Source organism: Scyliorhinus torazame, chromosome 12 (genome assembly GCF_047496885.1).
Source record: "Scyliorhinus torazame isolate Kashiwa2021f chromosome 12, sScyTor2.1, whole genome shotgun sequence".
NCBI classification, from domain to species: domain Eukaryota; kingdom Metazoa; phylum Chordata; class Chondrichthyes; order Carcharhiniformes; family Scyliorhinidae; genus Scyliorhinus; species Scyliorhinus torazame.
The window spans coordinates 225,164,222-225,185,374 of NC_092718.1; the positions used below are offsets into that span (position 1 = coordinate 225,164,222).

General features: G+C 45.4%; 1 protein-coding gene across 1 annotated transcript in view; it reads left to right on the forward strand.

Annotated features, from left to right (window-relative positions):
- The window catches only part of smg6 (SMG6 nonsense mediated mRNA decay factor), a 679,747-nt gene that overhangs the window by 306,809 nt on the left and 351,785 nt on the right, over positions 1 to 21,153 (forward strand). Inside the window, 1 exon segment of the mRNA XM_072470017.1 lies at positions 6,910 to 7,026. Within this exon segment, the coding sequence (XP_072326118.1) occupies positions 6,910 to 7,026 (117 nt within the window).

Here is a 21,153-nt window from a genome sequence, read left to right on the forward strand (position 1 = left end):
GTAGAACCCCTCCATCCTTCTCCTCAGTTCAAATTTGACCTTCTCAAGAGTCAAGAATTCCAGCAGGTCCCCCCGCCACGCCAGGGCACAGGGTCGAGACGTTGATCTCCACCCTAACAGGATCCGTCTTCGGGCGATCAATGAGGCGAAGGCTACAACATCTTCCTCCACGCCCGTTTCCAACCCCGGCTGGTCCGACACCCCGAACATGGCCTCCTGAGGGCCCGTGTCCAGTTTCACGTGCACCACTTTAGAAATTACCCTAAACACCTCCTTCCAGTAATCCTCCAGCTTTGGACAGGACCAAAACATATGAATGTGATTTGCCCCCCCCTTTGCAATGTACTGATGTCTTGCTAGGCATTTCAGAGGGCAGTTAAGAGTCAATCACATTGCTGTGGATCTGGAGTCACATATAGACAAGACCAGATAAGGATGGCAGATTTTCTTCCCTGAAGGTCATTAGTGTTAATGACATTGGGGGAGAGAGGAGTGGAACCATGCCAAGGCAGCGCTGTGTTGATGGGAAGGAGGAGGATGGAACTATGAGCTAATCAAGAAACATTGTGTTCATGGCAAGAAATTATGGTACTGGCAACTAACAAGGGCAGCTCCCATACCACGGACAGGAAAAAGATTGAAGGAATTCGAAGGGGCAGTAATGAAAGAGAGGAACATGTGGAGCTGGATGGCACCATTCCAGGAGCTTGGAGAGCATGGGGAGGCCAAAGACAGGGTGGGAAATGGAGACTGCAGTAAAATTGAGAGGTCTTTTTGAGGAAAGGTGGGGAGAGGAGAGAGCCATTGGTTTTGTCTGAGAATGTTGAATTAGGAGGGGGCTGTGAAGGAAAGAGATGAGCTTCCTGACAGCCTGGGTGATGGGGGAGAAATCTTCCAAAATACTAATTCATTAGGGGAGCCATTTCTGGAAATGTCTGTAGAAACTGTCAATATTCTCAATTCAGTATAAGATTTTAGTTGGTGACTTCCAGCGGCAGCCATGGTCTGATGGGTTGCACATGGGGTGGCTCCTGCCTGGGGGCATTGGCTTTGGTCCTTTTTACCCGATTAATCGGGGAGTTTGATGGATCATGTGTGAGGAGAGGGGAAGGCGATTGTTTCTCCTCCGGATTGGAATGTCTATGTGGTATCAAACCCAGGAATTGAAGGAGACCCCTGGTGCAGCCCAAGGTGGGAAGATGGAGGAGGGGGAAAGGTTGTCGTCGACGGTAAAACTGTCTATGGAGCAATTGATGAGTTTTATTAAGGACGAATTTCGGCAGCAACTAAAGGAGATGCAGGGACATTGGTCGAGGGCGATTTGAGGGGGCCGCAGGACCTCTTCGGGACCTTGGATCTGGTGGAGAAGCGCTTGGAAGTGGAAGGGGCAACGATCCAGTGATGTCCGGCCAGAGTGACTGGATTGTGTCGGTGGGCACAGTGATGACCATCCTCACTGTCTATGTGGTCACTGTGCGAGGAGTTTGCACATTCTTCCCGTGTCTGCGTGGGTTTCACCCCCACAACCCAGAGATGTGCAGGGTAGGTGGATTGGCCACGCTAAATTGTCCCTTAATTGGAAAAAATGAATTGGGCACTCTAAATTGAAATAAAAAGAGAATGCCATCCTGGGTGATGTCTGTGAGGTGCGGTTTGCGAGGCCTCGGTTACAAAATCTTCATATTGTGGGCCTGCCAAAGGGCAAGGAACGAATGCCATGGGCTACGTTGCAAAGATGTTTGAGATGTTGGTGGAGGAGATGGTTTTCGACAAGGCCCCAGAGGTGGACCCTGTCCTCCGATCCTTCGAGCAGAAGCCGAGGGCTAGGGAGCTGCAATGGACGTTTCAGGACAAAGAAAAGATCTTGAGGTGGGCCAAGGCGAGTCGGGACTGCGGGTGGAAGGCAATTGGATATGGATCTACCAGGACATCGGTGCCGACCTAGCCAAGAGACAGGTGGGATTTAATAAGCCTAAGGCGGTGTTTTTTCAGCCCGGCCTAACTCTGGGTAACTTTCAAGGTTCAGGAATTTTACTACTTTAAAAAAAAAAATTTCGAGTACCCAATTCATTTTTTCCAATTAAGGGGCAATTTAGCGTGGCCAATCCACCTACCCTGCACCTCTTTGGGTTGTGGGGGCGAAACCCACGCAGACACGGGGAGAATGTGCAAACTCCACACGGACAGTGACCCAGAGCCGGGATCGAACCTGGGACCTCGGCGCCGTGAAGCAGCAGTGCTAACCCACTGTGCCGTCCCTTGAATATTACTTCTTGACGCCGGAGGACGCAAATTACTTCATTAGGGAGGACGGGTTCGGGGAGGGCAGAGTGCGGGACCTTTGCACCACGTGTACCTTTGGGAGAGATCTGTGCTTTTTGTACCTTTTGTAACCTTTTGTATTTTGTGTACTTTACTGTACATTTTGTATCTTTTCTACACTGTTGTGTCTTTTTGTACGTGTTGTACCCTTTGTACTGTTCACGATTGATTGTGTTTGCATGTCTGCGGGTTATTGGGGATAATTGATAATTTTGTGTATGGGGGGCGTCTTTGGTGTATTGTCTTCATTGTTATGGGAGCGGGATGTTGAGAGAATGGATATGGGGGTGGGTGGAGGTGGGGATGAGGCGGTTCAAGTGGAACTGGGGGCGTGGGTAATTTGGAAGGTGCTGATGGGGCCCTTTGTCTGGGCCTCCAGGTGGGGGGTGCCACGCGAGCAGGAGACACTAGAGAACCAGACTGATTCCTGGGATGGCGGGACTGATGAATGAGGAGAGATTGAATCGGTTAGGATTGTATTCGCTGCAGTTCAGATGAGAGGGGATCTCATAGAAACCTATAAAATTCTACCAGGACTGGACATGGTAGATGCAGGAAGGATGTTCCCGATGGTGGAGGTGTCCAGAACCAGGGGGCTGGATTCGGTGCTTTTGGCAGATAGGGAATTTTGTGATAAGATGCTGCTGGCGATTAAGAATTACATTGAGCTTAATCAAAGCGGGGAGGTGTCTGCAGCCGCATTCTGGGAGGGATTGAAGGCGGTGGTTGGGGGGGAAATTATTTTGTTTCAGGCCCATCGGTTTAGGGTTGAGAGGGAGAAGAGGCAGAGGTTCAAAGGCAAAGTAGACTTGGATCGGAGGCACTCGGTTGCTGATGGAAAGGAAGAAGCTGCAGGAGCAGTTAGATTTGTTGGCACAGGGAAGGCGGTGCAGTCTGGGAGAAGGCGGTGCAGTCTGGGAGAAGGCGAGCTGTGAAGTGTTTGAGGTCTTTTATAGAGGGTTGTACATTGCTGAGCCTAGTGGAGCGGGAGCAGATATGGCTTTTGGATGGGTAGGCGTTTCCGGAGATGAAGGAGGGGAAGCGGCAGGCATTGGAGGAGCCACGGGGGGGTGCATTGGCACCATGCAGGAGCCACGGGGGGTGCATTGGCATCATGCAGTCGGGCACAGCGCCATGCCGGACGGCTTTCCGGCGGAATTTTATTTCTTTACTTTATTTTTTTTAAATTCTTTTTTTTTAAATTAATGGGCAATTTAGCGTGGCCAATCCACCTACACTGCACATCTTTGGGTTGTGGGGGTGAGACCAACGCAGGCATGGTGAGAATGTGCAAACTCCACATGGACAGTGACCTGGGGCCGAGATCGAACCCGGGTCCTCAGCGCTGTGAGGCAGCAGTGCTAACCACTGTGCCGCCGTGCCACCCTCGGCCAAATTTTATAAACAGTTCTCGACGCAATCCCGCATTTTGAGTATGTTTAAAGAGGCGGTGGAGAGGGGGGAGATGCCTGTCTCGCTGGCGTAGGCGTCTATTTCTCTGATTGTGAAAAGGAAAAAGGACTTAATGGAGTGTGGGTCTGATAGGCCCATCTCACTTTTAAACACGGGTGTGAAAATATTGGCTAAGCTTTGTTGAGGAAGTTGGAGGACGTGTACCGGATGTTGTCTCAGAGGATCGGAGGGATTCGTGAAGGGGGTGGCAGCTCTCTAGTAGTATTAGGGGCTGTTGAATGTGGTTATGACCCCTTCGTGTTGGGGGGTGGGGGGGGAGACACACACACAGGTGCCTGAGGTTAGTGTAACGATGGGGGGGGGGGGGGGGAGACCGGTGCCTGAGGTTAGTGTACCGATGGATGCGAAGAAGGCTTTTGACCAGGTGGAGTGGCGGTACCTGTTTGGAGTCCTTGAGAGGTTTGGGTTTGGCCTGAGGTTCGTGGCCTGGTCACGGCTACTGTACGCGTCCCCTGGGGCGAATGTGGGAATGAACAACACAAATTTGGGGTATTTTGGGCTGTATAGGGCGACAAGACAGGGATGCCTGTTGTCACCATTGCTGTTCACGTTGGCGATCATGCTCCGAGCCTCAAATGAGTGGCAGGGGATTGTGAGTAGGGGGTAGAGAGCACAGGGTGTCTCTGTGTGCCGATGGTTTATTGTTGTATCTGGCGAAGCCACTGGAATGAATGGGCTACATTATCGACTTTTTGGAGATGTTTGGGGTAAATTGAATGCCGAGAAAAGTGAGATGTTCCTGCTGAATGCTCCAGGGCGGTATGTGAGTTCGGGGGCCCTGCCAGTTAAGGTGGCTAGGGTTAGATTCTGTTTTTTATGGATTCAGGTGGTGCATGCCTCGGCCACCATGCAGAATTGAAACTTAACGGGTCAGATAGAGGGGTATGGGGGACGGGGGGGGACTTCAAAAGATGGGACACCCTTCATCTGATAATCGGCAGGGAGGGTAAAGGTGGTAAAGATGAATGTATTGCCGAGGTTCTTGTTTATTTTTCAATCCCTCCCAATTTTCCTTCCCAAGGCCTATTTTCGAAAGCTGGGCAAACTGGTTTTGGAGTTTGTTAGGGCAGGCAGGAATCCGAGGGTTAGTAGGGTCCTATTGCAAAGAAGGGGGGGGGGTTCTGGTGCTCTCTAACCTGCTGCATTATTATTGGGCAGCAAATGCCAAGAATATGAGACGATGGTGGGGAAGGGGGTTCAGACTGGGTCCGCCTGGAGGGGGAATCTTGTTGGGGGACGGGTTTGCGGGCTCTGGCGACAGCCCGATTCCTTTTTCCCCAGGGAAGTATACGAGCAGCCTAGTGGTGGCATCTTTAAGATCTGGAATCAGTAACGAGGCACTTTAAATTAGGGCATATGTCAGTATTACCCCCATTGTATGGAAACCATAGGTTTGCATCTGGGGCGATGTATGGAAGATGGCGTGAGGATGGGATGGAGCGGGTGTGGAACTATTTGCTGAGAGTAAGTTTGCGAGGTTGGAGGTAGCGCGAGGGAGGTTTGAGTTGCTGAGGGGGAGCGAGTTTAGATATTGGCAGGTGAGGGATTTTGATTGGAAGGATCTGCCCTTGTTTCCTCAGCTGGCGGACCGTACGCTGTTAGAGAAGCTGTTGGTCTGGGATGAGCGGGGTAAGGGAGGTTTGGGGATATCTAAGGGTGGCTGGGAGAGAAGGTGGTCAGCCCTAGTGGAAGGGATGAAGTGAAAGTGGGAGGAAGAGTTGGGGATCGGAATGGGGTGGGGAATTTGGAGTGAGATAATGCCCCAAATTATCTCAACTTCCTCAGTTGAGCCGTATACAGTTTAAGGTGGTACATCGGATTCATATTACTCGAGCCCGGATGAGGGGGTTCTTCCCGGGAGGATGTGTCTGAGAGGTGGGCAGACGAACATGTTCACATATTCTGGGGTGTGTAAAGTTGGGTAGCTTCTGGGGGGCGGTGTTTGAGATTCTGTCAGAGATTGTGGGGGTAAGGATGACGCCCGGACCCTATGGTGCTGATTTTTGGGGAGCCGGAGACCGGTCGACCGGGGCTGCAGGAAGGGAAGGGGGGGATGTGGTGACTTTCTCCTTCCTGATTGCCCGGCAACGGATACTGTTGAATTGGAGGTCGGCTGTGCTTCCGGGAAACGCAGCATGGTTGGGAAATCTGTAAGAATTTCTTATGCTGGAGCAGATAAAGTTAGCCCTCGCGGTCGGAGGAGGATTTTACGTGCGTTGGAGGCCATTTCTGTCTGTGTTTGAGGAATTGTTCATTTTGGGGGGGAGGGAGGAGGGGATTCAAAGGGGGAAAATCAAACTACATGTGTTTCGTTTATTTTGTGCTATGTTGACGTGTTTGGAATAAAATATGTTGGAAAAAAAAATTTTAGTTCGTTCATTTGAAAATGTTCAGTTATAACATGTCTCATGGCATGAATCACAGCTTTTGTTATTTAGCAAGCTTTCAGTCTGGAAACTGCTGCCTAACCTGGAACATAAGGAAAAAGCATTGGGCAAGCTCGGAACTGGGAACCAAATCCAGGGCTAATGTTCAGACCATTGTTGCATTCTAATTTGAACTAATTTCTGACTAACTTCAACAGCTCTCATCATTTTGACCTAATGAACCGATCTGCTGAAGCTCTGTCAGAAATCGGGATAAGATTCCTACTGTTTCCATGATCAAGGGATCAGTAAAGCTATATTTATAAACGTTGTTTACATTCTGCTTTAAAATACCTGCAATCTTAATCTCCTGTCAAATAAAAACACAAAATGCTGGAAAATACACAAGGTCCTTGAGCATGTAAAGGAGAAAAAGCAGGTGAACATTTTAGCTAGAACCCTTCATTAAACCTGGAAATATTAATACATATATATATTATATATGATGCATATAAAAATAGTGCCTCATGTCTTAAACTGTTGTTGAGGAAAAGTGTGTGAACATGTCACTGGTTGTGACCAGGTAATAGCATAAAAAAATATTTTGAAAACAAAATATCCCTGTGAAGGTGAAAGTTTTCCAAGTCATTGAAAAGGGAGCTTGCTTAGTATTGCGAGTGACTAGCTATTTGGATCTTTCTGAATATAAACCTGATGTTTGCTCTCTTTCTCCTCTGTCATGTATTAGATTGTGGTACAGAGAACTGCCGATCAGTGACACAGGAGCATGCCACGGCACTGGGACTGGGGATATTTGGCTTGCTAGTGGAACGTTGCATTGAACAGTTAAAGGAAGCTGCTCGAGGCAAGTATCAATGTCTGTACCTGTGGAATGTTCCTTTCTTCTGGGACTGATTGGAAGAAAGAAGGGCCAGTGTCTCTGCTCTACGTAACACTGTTTGAAGTGTGACGTATTTCTTTCAAGGTGAAATAAGCACATATGATACACCCCCTTTAATGGGATTGTGCTCTGTTGTGTGCAAACTGCTAATGCTTTGATCACTACCTAGCTCCTGTGCTTAGTGATTTACTAAATACTGTAGTGTGCAGTGTTTTTGACACGTGTTTCCATATTCAGCCAAAAGACTTCAGGCTACAATGGCTCAACAGGCCAACCAGGGGTAGAAAGACTGCTCAGTTAGTGTAGCATGAGTCTGAGTGACAAAGCACAGGTTTTGCATTGTAATTCCACCCAAACCCTGTCCCTAGTCTTCATCGTATATTCCATGGTTATGCCAAGTGAAGATAGAATCATAGAGCACAGAAAAGAGACCTTTCTGTACATTGTGCCTATGCTGGTTCTATGAAAGAGTTATTAGTCCCACTTTCCCAATAGCCCAGCATAAATGTTCCATCTCAAATATATGACCAATTCTGGTTCTTTGGGAAGTTATCATAATTTTTGTTCTTTGGTTACTGACACTCTTGCCAAAAGAAAATAGGTTCTTCTTAATTCCTCTATCAAAACCACAAATAATTTTGAACACCTTTATGAAATCACCCCTGAACTCTTTTAACATGAAGTCCGTGTCCATTTAGAGGGAAATTAAATTGCCAGGCAATGATTTATGTTGTGGGAAGATCCTGAAAGAAGGGAGAGGGCAGAATAATGCATCATAATAAATTGCTGATCACTATCAGAAAAGCTAACATAGTTCTGATGGGGTCCAGTTTGAAAGAAAGTTTCCTTCTCTTGGTCTACCCTTTTTCCAAAGTATATTATCGATTCCATGTCCTTGGCCATCGTCTCTGCCTTTGTGGCCTTGATTATTCCAATGGGCTCCTGGCATCCATCATTCATCCCCCAAAACCTCAGCTCATCCAAAAGTCTGCTTCCTTATAACCTATCCTCCACCTTATAACCTATCCTGCAGAAGGTCCAGTGCTCCCATCACACCCTGCCCTTGCTGATCGATGTTGGCTCCCACTCCTACTGTGTCTCTGGTTGGAAGTTCATGTTTTTTTGTCTGGAAATCCTTTATGGACTTGGAGCTTGTTTTTTCAGTAATCTCCTCCAGACTATTAACCACCCACCTCCTAAATCTGTTCCTCTGAAAATTGCCTTTTATGCGTCTCCCTTTTCCCTCCCACTCTAGATGGCCGTGGTTTTAGTCCTCACACTCTGGAATTCCGTTCATTGATATGTCTGCACATCCACTCCCACTGCTCCTTTAAGACAATCCTCATAAAAGCATTCAGTCTCCCCTACTAATATCTCCCTTTTGGCTTGGTGCCTGTTCTTGCATCTGCAAAATACCTTGGGATGTCTTTCCATGTGAAAGACACACCATGAAAGCAAGTTGATTCCACATAGTTGGAAGGAAATGTTACGTTTAACTTGCAGTGCAAACCTGTTATCAATTGGATTTGTTCATTTGGTACTTGGATGATGGAAAGTCTTCCATTCCTGTTTCAGTTGCCATGATCATCAGTTCTCATTGGGTTCTATCTCCAATACGCACAATATGTTACTGCAGTCGTCTGCTCACAGTCACCAGGAGCACCCAATGTGTTCTGTGTTCATTGGGTTGGGCCATTGTGATCTTCATCAGGATGAGCCCCTGAATGGAGGGTTGCTTGAAGTTTTTAAAGATTCTCATATTTCAGAGGATCCTTTCTCTTTCGATAACTCTGGGAAAATCTCTAGTTAATCTCTCGGTTTAAGTTGGTTTTCCTCCATAACTTTCTGTCTCGTTGGCCTCAAAGATTCTATCTTGGGGCCATGGCCCCTTTAACACTCAAGTATTTTCTGCGTTACTTTTAAAATTGGCGTTTACTGTGTAACTATAAATTGTAAAGACTCCTACTCAATGTGCACTGCAGGCTATTTTGCATGGGTTCAGAATTACTTTGATGGATGCATAACAAATAATTCATGCCCTAACTTCTTGGAGTACCTACAGTTTAAAAAAAACATTTCAAATAATTTTACAGCCTGAACAGTTTTTTAATGTGATTCTATTTCTTGTTTTCAGACAATTTAGGAGCAGTTATACACAGAATCTTAGTTGGTTGGCAGTGAACAATAAGACAGTAATTCAATCTCTGGATTCAAATAAAATATCTAAACTGCAGTCAGCTGTTCTCCTGGTTTATGATGTCATCTGTAGTCCCCTTCATTTATATTACAGCCGTAATGCTCACTGCAAACATATATCAATGTTTCTATTGGATGACTGGGGGTGCGAATATACTTTGTTGTTACATTCACAGGAAAATGCGATGAAGAATCATCTTCCACATCGGAAGTTGAATTACTAGAATGTTAGCAGTGATATATATATATATGTATGTATTATTTGTCCTTTAATGGGGACTGTTAATATCAGAGATATTTGCAGCACAAATATTTCCGGTTTCCTCCCACAGTCCAAACATGTGCAGATTATGTGGATTGACCATGCTAAATTGCCCCTTAGTGTCTAAAGATGTGTAGGATAGGTGGATTGGCAATGATCAATGGCCTAGAGTGCTCATTCGGAGGGTCGGTGCAGACCTGATGGGCCAAATGGCCTCCTGCACTGAATAATTCTATGGAAAGTCAGTTTTCTCAGGCCTGTTCTCACTGGTTCTACTTATTTTTGTAATTGGGCAAAGTAACAAAGTTACATTTATTGTCCACTCCAATATGCTCTCAGCATTAAGAGCCAATGCAAAAAGAGCCTGGAGGCGCATGCAGTTTAAATCAGGTAGGGATTCCCATCCTGAAGCCTGAACAACATCAGTGAACCAGTTGGATTTGTTTTCCAACAAAAACAGCTGCTTTCACCATCATTTCTGGTATCAAACCACAGATTTATTGAGTTCAATTTTACTACTTATCATGCTGAGATTCAACCTCTCAACCTCTGGGTTGCTAGTCCGGTGCCATAACCACTAGGTACTACTACTGTAATTGTAAAGAACAGAATGGTAAAGCTGCCACTGTTGAATTCAGCACAGCTATTTCTGAAATTATACAAAACTAAGTTATGGTGATAAAGGACAACGTTGGATAGAACTTTAAGCTTTCAGTTGTGGCCACATCATATTAATGCCTGATAAAGTTCTGGAGAAATCATCAAAAAGAAATAAGTTGCAGAAATAATCTTTCACACAAAGCCCTCTTACGGAATAACTTGGCTGGAGAGGAAGTCACTCCAGGCATTCTTACAGGACTCATTTTGCCAATGAGTGTCTCGGAAGGTTGTTTAAGATATGGTTGGCAAAAGGAAAAGTTAAATCATGAGGCCTCGCTACAGGCTTATTTTTTTAAAAGCCTGCTTTTGTCAGAAGGGGGATTCATATACCAGGTTCCAAACTGAGTTACCCAGCTGTTTTTTCTTGTGATTGCATTACTGTTTGTGAGGGAGTAAGGCCTCGCCCTCTATATTTTTATAAAATCTATAGAGGTATGCTAATTGCTATCTAAAAATTTAAAACTGGACAAAGACCTTAAAATGACTGAATCTATGTCTGTGACCCTGAACACGAGGAGTTGCCTGGCACTATTAGAGCAGCACACACCTCGTTATCTCTGAAGAGACACTGATGACCCTCCTGTGGGCTGCACAGATCACGTTCAGAGAGAATTATACAAATGCCATCTGTATTTCATAAACCAGGCTGCAATTGGAGTCTACTCATCTGCTAGGACAAAGGGCCCCACAATATTTGCACGAGCATGGTGGGTTACCGATCCCGAGCAAGTTAACAGCTACTTAAAGCCAATTACTGACTGGAAAATCCAAGTTGGTCTCCAGTTTTCTGTGGCTTGGACAAGTTTAATTGCCTGGAGTTGTTTCCCTCTGATCACCCTATCAACGTTGAGATCCTACTCGCTGGCCATTAATTGGCTGTTCCAGGGAATGTCACTTTACTTTCCCCACACAGTACAGATTTGGATCCCCATTTGAGCTTGATAGCAGGGTTCAGAAGCCTGTGGCAAATCATCTCCTCAGTGTGACCTAGAAAAAGTGTTTTACAATTATGGATAGTAACAGTGCAAGAACCACAGAAATGGATATTAGTTCAGGTGTGTGGTAAACCACTGTATTGTATTGTAGTGTTACATGCTTGGGCTTGTCCCTGCTGGCTCCGCCTGTGGCTACTCCCCTCGGGCTCATGTATAAAGGTGGCTGATCTCCGCCTCTGATCCAGTTTGGGATCAGAGGCCAGGAGGCTTGCTGTTTAGTGTATTAAAGCCTCAGTTACGTTCCCCACTCGTCGTGTGTTCATTGATGGCATATCAAGGTGATTTCCAGAGTTCGAGGAGTCAGGGTCCAGAGGGTGTTTCCTTCGTGGCTGAGTTGAATGAGTTTCTGGTTGGAGAAGCCAACATGAAAATCCTGGAAACAAATGGCGCTGCAACATAATAGGCATTCTGCCCTTAGATCAGCTGGCAGGCATTGATCGGAGACTTTTATAAATCAAACAGGCTCCAGCGAGTTGAGAAATGGTAACTGACTGCTTGCATGGCCGGCTGGCTGGAGTCCTTGCCAGTTGATGTAAAAACAGCCGACAGTCTGTGAGGCTAAAGTGATAATGTTGAAAATGTGCAAAAAAGGGCAGCACGGTGGCGCAGTGGGTTAGCCCTGCTGCCCCACGACACCGAGGTCCCCGGTTCGATCACGGCTCTGGGTCACTGTCCCCACAACCCAAAGATGTGCAGGCTAGGTGGATTGGCCACGCTAAATTGCCCCTTAATTGGAAAATAATAATTGGGTAGTCTAAATTTATAGAAAAAAAAGAAACTGTGCATAAGGCCGGAAGAATCCCATTGTTCCCCCTGAGGAGAGAGACGAGGTGGCTAATTAGCACCTGCTTGGGTAGAATGAGTTTTGATCTCTCTCTTTTCTGATAGTTTAGGTTGTGGGGGGGCAGTACATCTGCAGTCCTTGGCTTCTGTTGATGACGATAGGTCTGTGCAGTGAAGTGTGAGATTCTGTAGGCTGCAGGAAGAATTCTTTTGTTCTGGTAACTCCTGGTGGTAGCTTCCAGAACAAAGGGCTGGCCTTGTGATGTGACTGGGAGCAGCATTTTTAGTTCAGCAGAAAGTCCATTTATTGAACATGGCAAGAGAATAAAGTTTAGGACATCTTTTCATGTTATGTAGTCCCAACAATTGCTGCGTTCAGTAGGTGGCTCACCACCACCTTCTCAAGGGCAATGAGGGATGGTTAATAAATGCTGACCGTGCCAATAATGCACACACTTTGACCAGGGAGAGGAGAGACAGGCAAGATGGGATGGACAAAATTTTAATGAATGTGATATCCTTGGGCCGCTTTATCATCATTAATCCATGCTAGGGGCAGCACGGTGGCGCACTGGTTAGCCCTGCTGCCTCATGGTGCCGAAGTCCCAGGTTTGATCCCGGCCCTGGGTCACTGTCCGTGTGAAGTTTACACATTCTCCCAGTGTCTGCGTGGGTTTCACCCCCACAACCCAAAGATGTGCAGGGTAGGTGCATTGGCCACGCTAAATTGCCCCTTAATTGGAAAAAATGATTTGGGTACTCTAAATTCATATTAAAAAAATTAATCCATGCTAGATTGTTGGTCGCTGGATCAATCACATCTATCACATGTTTCACAAATGGAAACCACTAGAAAGTGACACGATTCAAATAAATTATCACCCAGTGAGATTGTTCAAAAGTGTCACATTAGTATATCACATGACTGCTATTGTTTCAGAAGAAACTGAATAAGGGGAGGGCCAGGTGCTGTGGAGCAGCAGTTTTTATTTCTTTACTATTTGATAGGATGTGGGCATCATCGGCTGGGCCAGCAGTTGTTGCAGAGTGTCTCGCTCGACCATTTCAGAGGGCAGTCAGTAATCTCCCACATTGCTGTGGGTCTGGAGTCACATGTAGACCAGGCTGGGTAAGGGTGGCAGATTCCCTTCCCTTAAAAGGGATCAGTGAACCAGGTGGCTTTTTGCAACATCTGACGATAGTTCCATGGTCACCATTACTTACACCATCTTTATATTCCAGATTTATTCATTTTAATTGCACTAGCTGGCATAATGAAGTTTGAATCTGTGTCCCCAGGGTATATCCTGAGCCTGTGGATTACTTGTCCAGTAAGGTTAGCACTATGTCACCATCTCCCCATAAACGGAAGGATTTTATGAATGAGGCCAGCAAGCATCTCCGAGGTGTTGAAGCTGAATGAGTGAAATGACTAACGTGCATTGTATTTAGAATGTTACAGTGTATGTTTCCATTTACTTACAACATGTGTTTATGCTTTTTGTGTGCTCCACATGGACATACACTGTTCCTCTTCAAAGTGTCCACGTGTCTCCCCAGTTCTGGGTGTGCCGATAGTCACCTTACACCCAGTGAAAATTAAAAACTTTGTTATTGTGTATTATTGCTTTTGGTAGTCAGATACCAAACTGGAATGCCCTCTAACTCCGTCTTAGACCTTTGTTGCATATGAATTGGGAACAGGGGTAGGCCACTCTGCCCATCTGTAACCTCTACTTCTGCACATCCCCCCCCCCGTTAACCTTCACCCGTCTGCTTATTGGAGGTTATGTCTGCAGTTGTTTAGCTTCATTATCTTGTCAAGCTTTAGATGTGCAATACAGAGCCTGTAATTGTCCTAACCATGCAGGGCTTTTATTTGTCAGCAAAAGCACTGTGATCTTGTGCACATTTCATTTAGATTCAGCGGTGTATTTGTTCCCATGGGTTTTCTAAATGAGTTATCTAATAGATGACAACTTGTTTACATTTCGGACTTGTACCAAATGGTGTTGAGCAAACTGGCAATCAGAGCTACAGCATTGCTTTACAAACCGTCTGCTTGTCAGCTTCAAGACACTGCCATTACTTGACATGTAACCGACTGGAGAACGTTCTGCAATATCCCGCAGTAATGTAAATAATGCATTGTGTGATTTATAGGCCACTGATCTTGCTATACTGCTGCTTTTCAGCACTTCAAAAAAAAGGCCCACCTCAGGCAGAATGCATGACATTGCTGGTTAGCAGGCTGCCCTTTCCTTTCTAGTCCAGCCCATGGTAATAATGAGTCTCCTCACTCGGCTATTTTAGTTGTCTCAGCTCCATTCATAGTTGGTGCAAGTCCGCAGGATGGACCTAGCCCCAGCCAGCACTCAGTCACACTTCTCACTGATTTCTGGGTTTCCTGCTGTTCTCCCGCATTGATGGTTAACCTCATGAAGTCGAAAGAAACTGATGTAGGCAACAAATGATGCAACACGGGAGAAAGAAGAACTTTGCTTCTGTACAACTCTGCTGGTACGTTAGTAAGGTCCCAAAAACAATATTGAAATAAATGATCAGTTTGTCAGTTTTTCAAGTTGTGGACGGAGTGATAAGCGTTGGCCAGATCATTAGGAAAATCTCCCCTGATTACCTTCCAATGATGCCATGGCAGTCGGTACCTCATTTTCATTTCAGTTTGAGAAGCTGTACCTCTGACACTGCAGCACTCGCTTGTCACTGCACTTGAGAATGTTGGCCTTGATTATACATTCAAGTACACGAGTGACGCTTGAACCCATGACCCTCTGACTCAGGTGAGGGTGTGTGTGTCACAGAGCCAACCTGATCCTTGAGATACAAAAAATGCACTGAATATAAAGATCAATGTGAAGACAATATGTTCATTGCAAGCAAGAGATCAGAGCAACATTAGGATCTCTGTAGTGTGATGCATGCAAAAAATTGGTATATATATTGTATTATTTATCTGATGCAGTAATGGTTTTAAAGGCCTGGGTTCGTGTGTGTATACATCTGCTGCTGTAATATTGTTTTTAAAATCCTGGCTTAAAAGACAGCCAGACTTTGTGGCTGCAAAAGGTGCAATTAATTTATTGCAAAAGTGAGATCGTCCTTTTTTTCAACCTGTATTTGTTTACAAAGACAGGCCTAATGTTTTTCTCTGAGGATGCCTGGGGGGTAGATAATTAGAGAGATTTTGTTTAAACTTAAGCAAGTAGGTTCTGGGATTTGAGTGGAATGGGGATGATGTAAGTAATGGGAGGAGCCAGGGCTGTAGCAGACAGAGTTTGAGTTTAGTTTTGGCTGTGAACTCAGTAGCGGCTTCTGCAGAAGGCTGTCACAGAGATTCAGCATTAATCTGACTGGATCCCTCTCTCCTCAAGCAGTCTCTCAAAAGATATCTCTATCCAAAAATTGGCAAGGAATCCTGTGTTTGCCAATTCTATTTAAAAGTGTTTTTTTTACCTGTGCTGTGTATTGCTTAATTGGCGATAAAGAAGGTATCAGTTAGAAATTAAAGTGTTTCATTTTATTGTGAAGCATTGTTTAACTGGTAATTGTAAGTTAATATTTCTGTGATAAGGTAGTTTAATAGAATCCCTACAGTGCAGAAGGAGGCCATTCGGACCATCGAGTCTGCACTGACCCTCTGATGGAGCAACCCCACCTAACGTTTTGGACACTAAGGGCAATTTAGCATGGCCAATCCACCTAACCTGCCCGTCTTTGGACTGTGGGAGGAAACCGGAGCACCAGGAGGAAACCCACGCAGACACGGGGAGAACGTGCAGACTCTGCACAGACAGTGACCCGAGGCTGGAACTGAACCTGGGACCCTGGTGCTGTGAGGCAGCAGTGCTAACCACTGTGCTACCGTGCTGCCCTAGTTATACTGTGTTAAGAATATATTATATCACTATTTTTGAGTGGAATCACTTCTGGGTGGAAGTATCCTTTCCTCACGGTTTTACAAATTTAAAAAAAGTATCGGGGTTCCTGTCTGGTATCCTCGCAAATGTTGGGGTCTGGTCCTGGATGGTAGTAGTAGAATCATGAGGAAACACAATATACAGTGACTAATCAACGTCCAGTATTCTGAATGGTAGCTTTGTATTCATGATGGTAGAGCCTGCGTCTTTATCCCAATATCGAAGGTGAATTTCACTGAAGAAATATTATTAACTTTCAATTACATGTCAATATGTGATGGGCAGTTTGAGAGCTCTAAAGGAGGGCGCAGTCACTGCCTGATCCCAATGGGATTGGATCCTGAGGAAATTATAAAACTGGCTAATGTCACATCCTGGATGGATTAATTAGAAGTAGGATGTTAATTTACGACAAACAATTAAATCTCCAGGCCAGTGAGCCTTGTCATTGATACAGGGTAAAGTGAAGGCTGTCATGAAGGAGGGAATGACTGAAACATTTTAAGGAATACAGATGAATACAGAGACTTAGCATAGCTTTAATGGAGGAGACCCTCTCTGACCTATTGAGCTTCAAAGCGCTGTTGAATGGGATCAATTAGTGTAAATGTCTGATTTTGGAATGGCTTGCTTGGCTGTCGTGGAAGGATCAAGACAACCTGTTAGTGTGGAGAGGAGATGTATTTAGGCTGAGGCGATGGCGTTGTGACCACTTTCCTGCTCCAAGAGACATTAGTGAACCAGTTGGTGTTAAATCACAATCCAGCAGTTTTCATGGTCAATTTTTAAGGAGTCAGCCACAATATAGCAGATTTATTGAGTTCAATTTTATCATTTGGCATGGTCAGATTTGAACTCATTACATTGATTGCTTCATAAACTGTAGGATTCCCCTGACCATAGAGAAAGGAAGACCAGGTAAAAGTCACCATTGCAGTTAAACTAACCACTCCTTTAGCAAGATAGTTTTTTTTTAATACCAGAAAAAAGCTGAGTGCTGGAGGACATACAAAGGTTATCAATGAAAGAGCATTTGAATCATGAGGTAGTCCATTTCTAAAATGGTAACAACAGGAGATGGGACTGACAGGAGCTAATGTCAGTGGTTCGCATTGTTGCTTCACAGCGCCAGGGTCCCAGGTTCGATTCCCGGCTTGGGTCACTGTCTATGTGGAGTCTGCACGTTCTCCCCGTGTCTGCGGGGGTTTCCTCCGGGTGCTCAGGTTTCTTCCCACAAGTCCCGAAAGACGTGCTGTTAGGTAATTTGGACATTCTGAATTCTCCCTCTGTGTACCCTAACAGGCGCCGGAGTGTGGCGACGAGGGGCTTTTCACAGTAACTTCATTGCAGTGTTAATGTAAGCCTACTTGTGACAGTGATAAAGATGATTATTAATGCTTTGACTTTGTTACAGTCAGCTCTGAGATGGGGAGAACTGAAGAAGAGGGTGAGGACATACAACTCATGAACTGCGTGGGTTTCCTCCGGGTGCTCCGGTTTCCTCCCACAGTCCAAAGATGTGTGGGTTAGGTAGATTGGCCATGCTAAATTGCCCAAAAAATGTTAAGTGGGAGTTATTGGGTTACGGGGATAGAATAGATATGTGGGCTTTAGTAGGCTGCTCTTTGTAAGAGCCGGTCCAAACTCGATGGGCCGAATGGCCTCCTTCTGCACTGTAAATTCTATGATTCTGTGAAATTTGGGTTGAACATAGCTGAACCCATGTCTGGGAGGTTGGAGGTGAGAAAGTGAGGGAGGGCTGAGGTGATATATAGGCAACTTGTTCGTGGTACACACTGCTGTTACTGTGCAACAGTGGTGGAGGAAGTGAATGTTTTAATGTGATAAATGGAGTGTCGTCAATTGGACTGATTTGTCCTGGATGGTGTCAAGCTTCATGAGTGTTGTCGGAACTGTAAGATGGTGTTACAATCCCTGTAGAGACCAATAAAATTTAAAAGAAAAGATCACCAGCACACCAACGGAAGGAAAATTGAGACAAGATTTCACTTCTTAAAACTTTTACTGTAACAAAGTACCAAAATCAACATAATTCAAAAATTAATAGGCGAAGGACATTACAAATAAGAAGGTAAATTTCACTTCAAATATGTGATACAACAAAGATACATCTCACATAGTTTACAAGCACTTGCATTAATTCCTGCACAAATGTGGCACCACCCACAATATCAAAGTCTTGCCAATCTCAGTTATGTAGGATTTCTCAGTTTTCACTCCGCTGTTTTGGCTGTTGAGTTGCATTCACCAGCAGCCATATTCCATCCAAAGTCCCCAGACACAGCTAACACCGACGAGGTGTATGTCTGCAAACTGTCTCCTTAGTCCTGATAGCAAAGAATCGCCAGAGACTCCCTTCTCTGACCACTTTAAATGGCTCAGTTGGCTTTGGCAACACTGATAGTGGGCAGCACGGTAGCATTGTGGATAGCACAATTGCTTCACAGCGCCAGGGTCCCAGGTTCGATTCCGGCTTGGGTCTCTGTCTGTGCAGAGTCTGCACATCCTCCCCGTGTGTGCGTGGGTTTCCTCCGGGTGCTCCGGTTTCCTCCCACAGTCCAAAGATGTGCAGGTTAGGTGGATTGGCCATGGTAAATTGCCCTTACTGTCCAAAATTGCCCTTAGTGTTGGGTGGGGTTTACTGGGTTATGGGGATAGGGTGGAGGTGTTGACCTTGGGTAGAGCGCTCTTTCCAAGAGCCGGTGCAGACTCGATGGGCTGAATGGCCTCCTTCTGCACTGTAAATTCTATGATACAGCTGTAGGGGTCTTGCCCAATCCACAATTCCCTGCTCTTTTTGTCTCCTGCTCCATGTCCTCTCTAACACGTAGTGATACTGTCTCTGCTCTCTTTGCAGAGAGATCTCTGAACTTCCGAGCAGAAAAAGCCATTCATTGAGAGTCTTGTTTCCGCTCACACCAACTCTGTGTTCTGAACTTCCTGTCACCAGACTGGCTCGAACGCCAAACTAGCTTTTTAATCTTTTTGCTTCTTGGCTTTTAATACTCATTAGGTCATTTGGACATTCTGAATTCTCCCTCTGTGTACCCGAGCAGGCGCCGGAATGTGGCGACTAGGGGCTTTTCACAGTAACTTCATTGCAGAGTTAATGTAAGCCTACTTGTGACAATAAAGATTATCATTATCATTACTCATGGCATCCCTCAGGTCACATGGGCATTTCTTGGAACCGAATGATGTCATAACCAGGAAATCAATTACACTCCCTCAAAATAGTGTCAAATTCACCTTGGCCTTAAAACGGACATTACGCAGAAATAAAGTAGTTTTTCTCCAAAACACATCAGTCATCGCATTGCAAAATTTGTAAACTCTGACCTGCTCTTGTAGCCACTGTATATCATTGGCTGGGGCGGCACGGTGGCGCAGTGGTTAGCACTGTTGCCTATGACGCTGAGGTCCCGGGTTCGATCCTGGCCCCGGATCACTGTCCGTGTGGAGTTTGCACATTCTCCCCGTGTCTGCGAGGGTTTCACCTCCACAACCCAAAGATGTGCAGGGTAGGTGGGTTGGCCACGCTAAATTGCCCCTTAATTGGAAAAAAAAAATTGGGCACTCTCAATTTAATTTAAAAAAGCATATCATTGGCTGGTCCAAACGTGCAGTTTAAATTAGCCCTCCTTCTGTCGTAACAAGACTTTAACCGGTGGAGAGCTTGCGCCTTGATTCCCATTGAGTCCAGTTTTGCTCGGGCTCCTTGGTGCCACACTCGGTGAAATGCTGTCTTGATGTCTAAGGCAGTCACTCTCACCTCACCTCTTCAGCTCTTTTGTCCGTGTTTGGATCATGGCTTTAATGAGGTCAGGTGCTGAGTGGCCCTGACAGAACCCAAACTGTGTGTCAGAGAGCAGGTTATTGCTGTAAGTGCCGTATTGATAGCACTGTCAACGGCATTTTCCATCACTTTACTGATGATCAGCGGTATACTGATCGGCTGGTAATCCGCCAGATTGGAGTTATCCTGCTTTTTGTCAACAGGACATAACTGGGCAATTCACCCCATTGTCGGGTAGATGCCAGCATTGTGGCTGTACTGAAGTAGCTTGGCTAGGAACGTGACAAGTACAGGAGCAGAAAAAGTTAAGTACTATTACTGTGATTTGAGAGGGCCCACAGCCTTTGCAGTATCCAGTGTTCAGCCATTTCTTGATATCACATGGAGCGAATTGAATTGGCTGAAGACTGACATCTGTGATGCTGAGAACCTCGGGAGGGATGAATCATCCATTCGGAATTTCTGGCTGAAGGTGGTTGCAAATGCTTCAGCTTTTTTCTGTTGCACTGATGTGCTGGGCTCCCCCATCATTGAGGATGGGGATAATTGTGGAGCCTCCTCCTCTAGTGAGTTATTTAATTGTCTACCACCATTCACGGCTGGGCAGGACTATGGAACTTAGAACTGATTCATTGGTTGTGGAATTTGTGTTATTCACTTGGGGTAATAGCAGAACTGGAAATTTTACAGGTTCGCGAATAAATATTGTGCTTGGGTGGCTGGTTTAAATACATTTCCAGGAGAGATAATCTGGGAAGCTCAGGTAGAAGTGGTGATAGAAAGTTCTGGAAGCTGCAGTTTAAGAGCTGTTGGGGAAGGGACATTCTGGAAGTAGAAATGTGTCAATACTACTCAGCTCTGCAGTTTAAAACATTTGAAAATGAGTACACTTAGTGTAAAATCTGCAACAGAACTTACTAGAACCAGAGGACACCATCTCAGACTAAAGGGACGATCCTTTAAAACAGAGACGAGGAGGAATTTCTTCAGCCAGAGGGTGGTGAATCTGTGGAACTCTTTGCCGCAGACGGCTGTGGAGGCCAAATCACTGAATGTCTTTAAGACAGAGATAGATAGGTTCTTGATCAATAAGGGGATCAGGGGTTATGGGGAGAAGGCAGGAGAATGGGGATGAGAAAATATCAGCCATGATTGAATGGCGGAGCAGACTCGATGGGCCGAGTGGCCTAATTCTGCTCCTATGTCTTATGGTCTTAACACTCTCTGTTATAGTTCCTGAGATGTGAAGTTACTGATATGGGTCCTTTAACAGCCGGAGCAGTGCAGATAAATTACTTGGTAATGCTGCTTGTACTTAATCTTGTATTTAGGTCAGCATTCTGTCGAGTGTGAGCAGTAACTTGGTAGTGTAGCAGGGTTTACTTGTTCACAGTGTTGTAGCAATAGCATTACAAACATGCATATGAATTTGGGATATAG